General features: G+C 43.2%; 1 protein-coding gene across 3 annotated transcripts in view; it reads right to left on the bottom strand.

Annotated features, from left to right (window-relative positions):
• LOC115784507 (RNA binding protein fox-1 homolog 2-like) overlaps positions 1-10,734 on the bottom strand; it is a 49,607-nt gene extending 38,873 nt beyond the window's left edge. For 2 of the 3 annotated variants that reach the window (XM_030735750.1, XM_030735749.1), the window contains exon 1: positions 9,726-10,732. In XM_030735750.1, coding sequence (XP_030591610.1) covers positions 9,726-9,983 — 258 coding nt within the window. In that variant the 5' untranslated portion in view covers positions 9,984-10,732. Of the gene's footprint in view, positions 1-9,725 lie in introns of all 3 variants that reach the window. The other variant, XM_030735752.1, reaches the window with a different exon arrangement.
• Positions 10,735-11,820: the final 1,086 nt, after the last annotated feature.

Here is an 11,820-nt window from a genome sequence, read left to right on the forward strand (position 1 = left end):
AACACAGATGTGGTGATGATGATACATGGGCGAATGAAGAAATGGAAAGAAACAGCGTCTAGACAGAGGGGGCTAGAGGGAAGCAAAAGGGGGAAAAGTGAATGTTTTTTTCTTTTTCTCTCTCCCCCTTTTTTTTAATATGGTCCAGATGTAAAGAAAGGAGAAACCATTTTTTTTCTTTTGATGCATGAGCTGTAAACTCTGATTCTGGGCGTGTGTATCCAGACTTGGGGCCCGTCCCCCCCGCCTGAAACAGCCCTTTCTTTGTCTCCTCTCTCCACTTCCTGTTTCATCTGGAACCAATTTCCCCCTCGTGCCTCGTCCCCAGGGGGATCACTCTCCTTGGTGCGTCGCGCTTACGGGGGAATGGACAGGCTTACATTGAGCGACATACTGACTGCGTAGAAAGCTGCTGGTGCTCAACACAGCACAGATGGAAATGCAGTAAAGGAGGGCTGTTCAGAGCAGGATCTAAAGTCTACAAAGCCCTGGGCAATGTCGACGGGAATGAGAAAAATCTTTCCTTTTTTAAATAAAAAGATGTTGGGAGTTACCCACACTGCAGCGCATTTCAAAACAGGCCTGAAGTGACACTGTGGCTTAGAAAACTGGAGCTGCATCAGGGCTTTATTCTTTCAGTGGTGGTAATCCAGTCATACTAGAAAAAAATATATGCATACAACTACTGTTGATTAATGGTGTAAATTTGCATTCTCATCACACTCACAGTCAAAGTAAGGGTGTAGGTACTGCACTAACAAGGAGGACAACTGGAATGCCAGTGAAATCCAAACCAAAATTACCCATGACCATCAAATTGTAGAGTCACTGCTGGTTCTACTTGGGAAAAAAAGAGAGAGAGAGAGAGAGAGGGAGGAGTTCATGAAGAAGAACAGAAGGAGGGGAGGGGGGGTAGCAACATCTGGAATCAATCTGTCTGCAAGAGAAGAGGGAGGAGGGAACTGGAGAGAAGGATGGGGGGAAAGAAAGAAGAAGAAAAAAAGAACCAGATGAAATAAGGACAGACACACAGGAGAAAGAGGAATGTGGGTAATAAGAGAGCCAAAGCCAAGAAAGGGGAGAGAAATATAAAGCAGTCAAACACTCGCAAAATGGAGACAATGAGTCATAAGTGAAGAATGCCATGTGACTTATATTTTCTTAAAGAGGTGGGGGAAGGGGCTGAGGGGCTGAATTTGAAGTTTTTACATATACCTACACACACACACACACACACACACACACACACTTTACCATATGGCTTCATACTACATGGCTGAATGTCTTGAAAGATATGCACAACTTTATGCCTGACATACTCTTTTTTTTTTTTTAAACAAATAAAAATGAACTGTTAAACTAGCTGTGTTGCTGTGCTTGGCCTGTGCCCGTGCAGGTTTAAAGCTGGGCTTTCATGCTGCACTTTTGCAAGTTTCCATTAAGTTAATTCCATATAGTTTGCGAGCGAGGAGGAGTCTTTGAAGGCACCGGCCGGCTCACTCTGAGGGCTTCAGACTGCACTGGCAGGGATCAGCAAAAGCACAGAAAAACCAGTCACACACTCATAAACACCCCCCCACCCCCTCCCAAAAAAAACCCCACCCTGACTCCACAGAGGGTAGAAAACTTAAGGGCGTCTCTCTTGTTTATTTTCTCTTTCTCCAACTTGCTATTTTAAGAGGAGAAGGAAAGAAGTTGGGAAGTTGCTGGAGCAAACGGGTAGGAGCAAGGGAGGAAGAAAAAGGAGCAGCAGTGGTGAAGGAACACAAAATGACATGAGGTCAACAGATGGTGAGAGGGGAGGCAGAGCGAAGGAGGAGGGGTGAGGGGGTAATTAGGCAGGCCGCTGCAAGCATCCACTGGTCCCAAACAGAACAGCTTGAGGAGGTGGACTGAGCCAGCGTCTGGATTTGTGGTCTCATATCACCAAATGTAAGAGAAAAAAAACCCCCCCAAAAAAAACACCTGCTCCCACCAAGCACGCCATCATGCAAAAGATTTAAATATTTAAACTTTCTGACATATCTGCTGCTGCATACCTAACGCCTGACCCAGTCCTACGTGGTAGGTGTGGCAACAAATCTAGGAGGGATGATTTCAGATTGGTCAAATGTCCTTAAACAGCTTCGCTAACATTTGATCAACTCCATTCACATGAACGATGGCAGCTGGTGGCTCGATATCACCTGCAACCTCACAACTCTATCAAGCCAACAAATCACAAGTGAGGAGGAGGATCACCTGGAGATAAATGAGACACTCACAGAGAGCATCAGAGACACCAGAAACTGAAAGAGAAGGAATACACTGAAAAAGACATGGAGGAGAGGGGCGAAGAACCACGAAGTGATGAATACGTTGGACTCAAATGGGTATATTAAAGCCAAGGGATGAAACTCAAAATGATAAATGCATCAGAGGTAGTCAATATGTGTGGACATAAGGACAAAGACTGAGAGGAAGTGTAGAAAGACAAGATGAAACACAAGTTTTCCCAGGAACTGAAGGCTCATTTATCATAACAGCATCTTTTTTTCACTTTACAGACCAAAATGTGCCCACACAATGGCACCGCTACAGCTACCCAAGTTTCTCTCTTTTTAGCTATGTATTTTCTAAAAGAGTAGGAGTCTTCGACACCTCTGCTATGAACTGGACACATCTATTTTTTTAATTTTTTTTTTTTTTTAACAATCCAACAGTAATGAAATATGAAGCTCTAGGGCACTTTACCGGGTGGATTTATTGATGACTCTTTCCTCTGTACTGACTGTGTGGACTGCTAATAAAAACAGATGACCTGGAGTTAGGAATTATGCAGGTGCCTGTACATATCCGCATACCAGTTCCTGCAAAAGAAAACATTCACCTATGCTTGGGCTGCATTGTTATTTCACCGCTTTACATTTTCTGCTTGTCCATCTGTCGATAAGTTCGTCCTGATCTTGTGAACTTGATATTTCTTAAACACCGGCACAACGGCTCGATTAAAGGCATATTTTTGAGCCCCCCCCCCAAAAAAAAGATATTTCTGTGGAGTCAGAAAATATATTTGAGCCTTAAAATGAATACTTTACCACCTGTGACAACTCTGCGGTTAGCTATAAAATATTACCATGTTTTCGTTGCATTTATAAAATTATATAACCAAAAACCATAAAATGGAACATTTAAAAGTTGGAGGAAGAAAACTTCTATTAGCACAGTTAGGCTTACTTTTAAACAGAGTAGCTATAAAGCCCTGCAGGCCACTTTAAATCAGCTTTTCTGTGAATGGTCTAAAACCAGCTTGAGAAGGTATGTTACATTATTCTGCTTTTATGCAAACTCATTTTTAAAAAGTAGCCTATTATGATACTAAATAAAACATTTAGAAGCTGAATAATAGCAAAAGTTTAAAAACAAGGCCAGTTTCAGTTTAATTTTGGCTAAAGATCAGCCGCAGATCAAGTACACCAGCGAGCCAGGAGCGTTGGCGGTGAAAACAAACAAATCTGTGCACACACTGTTAATTTCTGTTTTCCTCCTCAACTTTTCTTTTTTTGGATTTGGAATCCATAACTAGGGGGACTTTGAATTTATGCGTATACACTAATGCTAGCCACAGCTACTGAGATTAGCCAAATTAAAGGATGACGCACCAGGTGAGCGATGCAGGCTACAACACAGATTTCAGTTAACGAAACCACCTTTAAATTTGTTTTATCGGTTACATATTTTTATGACTGGGAAATGGAAAGAATCACTTAAAGCAATGATACAAATTAAAATGTTAGTGGCAATGGCTTCAGTATGCAGTACCAGATGGTTTCATCAGATCAAAATCTACATTCATAGTTCCATTCTGACAAGATCTCCAGCACCACCGGCTGAAATGCAGCACCAAACCATCACAGAGCCTCCACCGTGTCTCACAGATGGCTGCACACACTCACTGCTGTACCTCTCTGGGTCCTTGAAAGTCATATATAAAGAAATGAGGCATAGCTCAAGACTTTTGCACAGTACTGTATATCAAGGATACCTGGAGTGAATTTCATTACATATGGAAGAAGCTTCACCCTTGGACTCAAGGACAAACTGATTTAATTTTAATGCTCAGTGGTAAAAGATTACTGCACCTCACGAGAATATTTGTGGCAGCAACTCATTCCCAACTGTGATGATAATTCAAACATACACTAGGATAAAATGATGGCATTTAAAATGTATTCAAAACGTCAAGTTTGGACAGACGAGGATTTCAACTCCAACTCGACAGGCAGACAGCTAATACAAATGCAAGGCAGTTTTTGTAGCTATCGAAATATTACAAGTGCCAAAAGTGATTGCTGGACAAATGCCCGGTTAGTGATTTAACAGACATTTACTCTTCGCTGACTTCATCACACATTACATTTGAGAATTTGAAAATATTTCATGAATATTCTAAATACACAATGCTACGCCACAGCACAAACATATCCATTTGTTGTGGCAGAACCTCGAGTGTTAAAACTGTTCCTGGACAAAGTCACCAAGTGCATACAAACAGAAAGACACAAATCAAATTCCTCATACATGAATTCAACTTCTTTTACTGTACTTTTTTTTTTAATTTTGGTCATATGGAATGTAGAAAATATCAGAAACGTCCAGAAGAAAATATGAAATATTAGTTCATCTGCGAACCAATCGAGCTCTTTTATAGGAGCATCTGTATTTGATGATTTGAGATAACAACATAAACTCTTAATCATTTAATTCTTAATAAGCATCTTTTATTGTACATGAAAATAACAATACAAATAATTTATCTGATGTATTGAAAAGCTGTAGTTTATTTTTCACCACATAAATCCCACCAATAAGCTGCACAGATTGCTCCACTGTTCTCTGTCAGATCTAATTATTATTTTAGTCTGTCGAGGCAGAGCCTTTAGTGCGCCGTGGACATGCTTTATGCTGTAATGCCTCATTAATAAAAGCTTAAAATCAAAGAAACACAAAACTGTTTTTTTTTTTTTTTTTTTAAATATTATAATCCAACAAATTTTCAGCAGTTCAGTATCATTCATAGACAGCTGTGTGGCTATTGTGGCAGCACATCACAGATGACCCCCATGTAAGGGAAACACTCAATTGACATTTCGCTGTGTGTGTGTGTGTGGGAGGAGATGGGAGCACATGTGACAGTTTGGGGGCAGCCTTGGGGAGGAGTCATGCAAGGGTGGGGGAGCAGTGGCATGATGACTATAAAGGGAGAGCTAGCATGCAAGTGGCACGTAAAGGAGCTGAAATCAGGAAATCCAAGCGAGAGAGAAGGCGATATCAACCCTATCTCGATCTTTTTATGAATGGCCGCCTCCTTCCTCTTTTGTCTCCTGCCTAATTATTGCTTGGATAATACTGCTGTCGCATGCTGAGTGGAGCTGAACGGGGAGGGAGGAAAATACGAGTTGAGCAACTTCGTATGAAGAATTTTAGCTTATCGTTGCTGGTTCAAAAGTCAAGGGTGAGTCCACTGTGCGGTGGCTCAAAGTTCAACAGCAATCATTAACAGCTGCAGAGCACCTAATGTGAGACCTGGCTGCGACTGTGTGTGACCCTCTGTAACACATGTTAACACATTAGTACGAGCTGAACACACAACTGGTCCCACACCTCTCCGTACTCTTAACACTTTCCACTTGTGGGGTATTTCTTCTTTGCATAATGGCAGCTGCTGACTCCTGGCTGCTTGTGACTAATGATTGTTTTCATTATCTGCACATTATACTCTCAAATCATCTTTTAATGCTCCAAAAGTCTTGAAATTGAAAAATGCACATCAGAATTTAAAAGAAATACTCAGTCCCTTTCAGTTTATAATAATCTATAGCAGAGAAAAGCATCAAATCAGGGGGAAGGTAGAGAGAGCACTGTAATGATTAACCAAACAATTGCAGATTCATTTTCCATTTGTTAATCACTTGCAAACTAATCATTTTGTTTCTTCAATACAGGGTTTCCTGTAGTTTCCCTGTCTTAGCATTTTCTTGTCTTTCATCACTTTTACTAACCACTAATAATTCTAACTCTGCCTTTGAAATGAAGTCAGTGTTAAATCCTTTGTTCCTGTGGTGTAGGTTTATGCCTGGGATTGCAATTGCTTGCCAACACGGGTTGGGGTGGGGGTGAGTAGTTGCTCTTATTGTCCAATTTCCTAGTCTACTTGGAGTCCACTTTGAGGATGCGTACACAGTGGGTGTCCTTGTTGTCGGCAGTGTGTATACAACAAATCTGAGGGCACACAGACATGTGTGCACATGGAGCACATGTAACTCAATGACAGAAAATACCACCAGCAGCCAAATACAGCACATTCACACGGCACTAAAATTAAACATCCATCCACTCTCTTCCGCTTATCCACTGCAGGGTCTATCCCAGCTGCCACAGGGCGAGCGGCAGGGTGCACCCTGGACAGGGTGCGGTCTGTCACAGGTCTAACACAGAGAGAAGTACAACTGCAAATATGGCAAATTCACAATCAACCTAACCCCACTAACTGCACTGTGGGACTGTGGGAGAAAGCCAGAGTACCTGGAGAGAACTCATGCAGACACAGGGAGAACACGCAAACCCCGGACAGATAGTGGGTTCGAACCCAGGACCTTCTTGCTGTGAGGCAACAGTGCTAACTACTGCACCACCATGCTGCCCTAAAATGAAACAAGGTCACATAAATCAGATAAATAAAGAATCTGTAACTGTTTTATATTTACTTCTTTTGATATATTTATACATTTTTATTTTTTTCTCCTGGGGCTTTGTGGGGGTGAGGAAAAAGGAGGTATGATAATGGTGGGGTATATGTGAAATTGCTGTGCTGCCATCTTTATATCCAAGGTAATGAGATTTTTAAAACTTTTTGTTGTCATTTACTTGCACACCCCGGCCTGCAGGGTATTCTTTAATGTCCGTTTTCTCAGACAACTATCATCTTCCACATTTGCAACATAATAAGTTTGGCTAAATTTATTCCCAAGCTCCTCAGCAGACTAAAGTTTAACTGCAGTTGTTCCACAGAAAATAATGACGCTCGGTATAATGGATACCGCTTGTGGTGAACATTATGAAACAAAAAACGTTCACTATTGGTAATAATCTTTTTCAGTGATCTGTTCATACATAACGCCCCCACCCACCCCACCCTGGCCCATTAAAGCGATCGGTCTGGTTAATGCCCTCTCCTAAATGAGCTTTGATCTCGTTAGCGCGACACAAAGCCTCTTTACTGCCAACGATAGGACAAATCGGCTCTCTGAAAAACACAGAGAGGGAGAGTTGGATACTGTACTCCCACTACCTCCGAGTAGACCACAGCACTGCCTCAAGGGGAAGCATCAATAAGACCAACAGAGTGTAGCAAAAATACAAAGAGAGAGTATAGGAGGAGATGAAGGGTAAAAAGGGAAAAAAACATGAGAGGAGAAAAAAAGAGACAACACACATGGAGCTGGGAAAAAACGAAATGGATATTACACAGATTTGAGTGATGGGAGATGTGCTGAGAAATGAAGACATTATCAAAGATGGCAGTGGGGGAGGTAGATGGGGCAGCATAGAGGAAAAGTGAATGGGGGGGGAGGGTGGTTTGCCTCACTGGCACGCTGAAAGCCTGCAAACCAGGAGTCAATTAGCAATCTGGAAATATGCCTGGGGGAGGCAGGAGGGGGACAAATCAAAGGACAGATAAGGGGGGGGGGGTGTCCTGCATTTTGTATGAGGTGGGGCGGGGGAGGAGAGCAGGAACAACAAAACAGAGGAGGCTGCACTCTCATTTATTATTACAGTCCTGATTTACAGTCAGCCGGGAAGGTCAGCAGTCTACCAGCTCGAGCTCGCTGTGGGAACCCTATAGTAACTGCTGGGTGCATTTAGTTCAAGGAGCATCCATTGAACTCATCATCTCCATCCTGAGCAGCCATGCAGCGACAGAGTGCTACTCAATATATCCCTTCAATGTCACTTTTCAATTTATTTATCCTTTGCATAAAAGTGTTAGTGAGCTGATTATCATCATTCAGACCCTGTCCTCATGCTTATCTCTCCCTTAACTGATGGTGTCATGCCTGCCATCCATCACTTTCCTCGCATACTTTATCATGACGTGTGATGGTTGCAAACTAGAGGCTTAGATTTTCACTCTGCCCTCTGTCTCCTTTATCGCCCCCCACCCCCATATCTATCAGTCCCCAGTCACACCTCTTTTCCTCTCCTCTAATCCGCTCACACATTGTGCCCAATTAAACCACAATCTTTCCTTTCCCTTCCTTATCCTGAACCTTCATGTGCCCCCTTCAGTGCACTCTCTTTTTCTGTATATATTCATAAGCCTCATCACCCCTTTCATTCCATTTACACGACCCCACCCCAACCCTAACCTCAGAGCCCAGCAATCAATACAACCGATAGACAGCAAGAACCCTCCCCATGCCGCCCTGCTCATTGTCACATCATCTTTGCCAGCGGGCTATAACCTTTCCCCATCATCAACATCCATCCTCTGTGAGGCTCACTGAGCATCGCAGCATTACGCTGGACCTATCGGTCTTTGCAGCAGGTCAGCCACACAGCCCATTGAAGCATTTTACCAGTTCCCCGAGATTCAATTACCTGCAGACGACCTCAAGTTGCGTCCGCCTGCCCTTCGACTACCGGTAGAGCCGTTTCCCTGAACTAAAACACCAGACGTCAGCTGAAAATTTTCCCTTGTACTATTGCATTAAAGGGGCACTTCAAAGCATATGTGTGTAGGTGTAGGAATGATGCGTGGTGTGTGTGTTTGCAAGAGAGAAATAAATAGCAATAGATCCAGGCAGAACAAGCGAAAGGTGCACCCTGCGCCTCGGCAGTCTTCTAGTGGACTGTAACATACACTGATTGGTCCGGAGACGCAGGAATGGTCACTGATGCTTTGCTGTCTCAGCAGTCAAGTCATGAAAGCAAGGGAAGACCCGTGTTAAGGAGGGCCCCCCTGAGACCCCTTGCTCCTTCAGGCTCCAGAAAAAAAAAAAAAGGCTCTGTTCTTTGTCTTCCCCTGTGGTGACCCCTCCCCCAATCCTTGTCTGCCTCTGTCTTTTAACACCTAGCAAATGTAGGGGGGGGGCAAGGAGCCTTTAATGGCACATGCCATGTGTTAGTCAGGAATTCTGGAGACCCACTGAAAAATTATCAACACAGTTCTGAGTAATTTCATCCATGTAAATATAAAAATACACTATCATTTGCAACATGTGACAAAGCACTGGTTACCCTCTGCGAGGCAGGCTTGATGAATGGCTCTGATCTTTGCTGTGGTGTCTGGGACTGTCATAGCAATGGAGCCTGGATCATATTACCTTTGTCTGGTTTGGTCAGAGCAGCACCAAGAGCACAGCAAGCCACAATAATCACAGCAAGCAACGTTTTTACTACTGGGACACTTTTTCTGCTTTTCATTTGTTTTAATTAAAGGATTTGGTGTTTGTTGCAATGATGCATGATTGTCTAGAGAGAAAAAGAGGCCTGTCAAAAACATTATCATCCTTCCTAGATGATGTTTAGAATCAAACAACACACACACAAAAAAACAAATTAGCGAAGAAGGAAAAGGAGGACGGATGGTACTCTGAGCTCAATGTGAGCAGCACTGTAACAGATGGAAACAAAACGAGACAGATGTGAGAAACAAATCCTTTGTGTTTACACGGCATTCATACCTGTCCAATGTCACCAACAACAACACTCCCGGTCCCGTCTATCCTTGGTCTTTTGCACTCCGCCCCGGACAAGTCAGTAAGGGCAGCGGCAGTCTGAGCGTCGGGCTCCGGATCTCCTCGCTTCATCCCCCGGACTACGGCTGGACCCCCGGCCGCGTTTGCATGGGGTCCGGCTGCTGTATCAATGTCCCTTTCCCGGTCCATTATTCCCCGACTAACGGGTAGCATAATAGATGCAACGTCGGTCGACATTAACATTGGACGGGAGACAGTCACCAATCAAAAGTCTCTCTCTCTCTCTTTTTTTTTTTTTTACCTTTGCCTTTTCCTTTTTATGGTTCGTCCACGGCTCGATATTCACAATGGATTTGGCTGTTCCCAAGACTTGCAGACGGATACTGAACGGATTTTCATCAATATATATATATATATATATATATATATATACAGAAGCTTGCACTGTTTATTGTCTAACTTAGCGTTAGCTACGCGAGGCAGACCTTTCCCACCATGGCAGAATTCCACACAATGCACATTAAGTACAGTTTTCCCTTTTCCCAAAAAGAAAAACGACGGCAGTGACCTATTTTAATAAAGATCACACGTCCGATTCTCGGATGTCTGACGAGCTAATTAGCTAGCTAACATCAGCTAGCCTGCTAGCATTACATTCCGCTAGCTCTCTGTATAAATGTGGCTCGGAGAGCACACTCTCGCTGCCAAGAATATAAAATGTTGGAAATTAGCTTCGCGTAATACTACTCCTTCTACGGGGCCAGCCAGTCCCCGCTCCTCTCGCCCCTAAACCTGTGGGGTTTTTTGTTTTGCAGTAAACCCCTCTGTGGTTCCTATGAGCTTTCTCCTTGATTTCACTCCCTTCTTGCCCGTTCCCTCGCCGCGGTCTGCCGCGGATGAGTCTTGGCGTGCGTACCTTGGCTACCGACGAACACGATTTCCTCTGGTCTGAGTCCCAGTTGGTGTAACTCGTAAGTGTGGAGGGAGCCCGAGTGCGCTGATCTGTGGTCAGATTTGCCCGTGAGTACCGGGCTCCCAGTAACGGGGCAGAGAGGTAAGGCGGGCTGGTCTGAGGTCTGCCTTTCCCCGGTCTCCTTCTCCTCCTTTTTTCTCCTGATCCCTCCACCACCACATCCACCTCCACCACCCCACAGCTCCTCCTCTACCCTCTGTTATTTTCATTTTTAGCCAAATTAATATGAAAATGGCCCTATTTTGCAGATCATGACGATGCCAAAAAACTTAATTATGCACGAAATTACCTAAAATAGAAGAAGAAAAAAATTAAATAATAATGAAATAAGTCAAAAAAAAAGAAAAAAAAAACACCCTCAAATCTAACTATATAAAATAACATTTTATAGTCATTTTATTTTGGACACTTTTGGATTTATAAATATATAATAGTAATAATTTTATTATTGTGAGGCAACTACACCCATTGCAACACAGTTTTGCAGCATAGTGTTTCTTTAATATTGGCAAAAGGAAGTTGCATAACCAAGTAAATGAAAACAAAGCCGCTAATATCCAAAGGCTTTACGCACTTAAATAATACAGAGAGAACAAAATACATCAAAAGAGCCGAAAACGGGCCGTTACACTTTCCATTTTTTAGGGAATGATGTACCGTATAATCATGTTTCTTAATGTTGTTGCGCCCCCTTGTGGGTCCGAAGGGAAACCTTTTCATCTTGACTCCCGTGATCTGATGGCACATAATTCACACGAAAAGCAACACTAATCAAATACATCTGCTGATGTGAAGAAATGTTTACAGTGGCCAACTGGGAGAAGTGGGACACATCATACTTGAGCCATAAAACCTGCGCTAACTCCTCACTCCTCACAGTCACTTTTTGGCCATCTGTGTGTAAGTATGTGTCATAGAGGAGGTATTGTGTGTGTCTGTGTGTGTAAGCAGTAGAAGGTGTATCATATTGCTTGTGTGCGTTTGTTTTTCCTTTTATCTCCATGACTCACTCTGACAACCTTGTCTCTACCTGTTTCTCTGCCACCCACTGAACCAGCAGTGATGGACGGCGGCGAGGTCACATCACTCCACCCTGCTGCCTGTTTC

Source organism: Archocentrus centrarchus, chromosome 8, assembly GCF_007364275.1.
Source record: "Archocentrus centrarchus isolate MPI-CPG fArcCen1 chromosome 8, fArcCen1, whole genome shotgun sequence".
NCBI classification, from domain to species: Eukaryota; Metazoa; Chordata; class Actinopteri; order Cichliformes; family Cichlidae; genus Archocentrus; species Archocentrus centrarchus.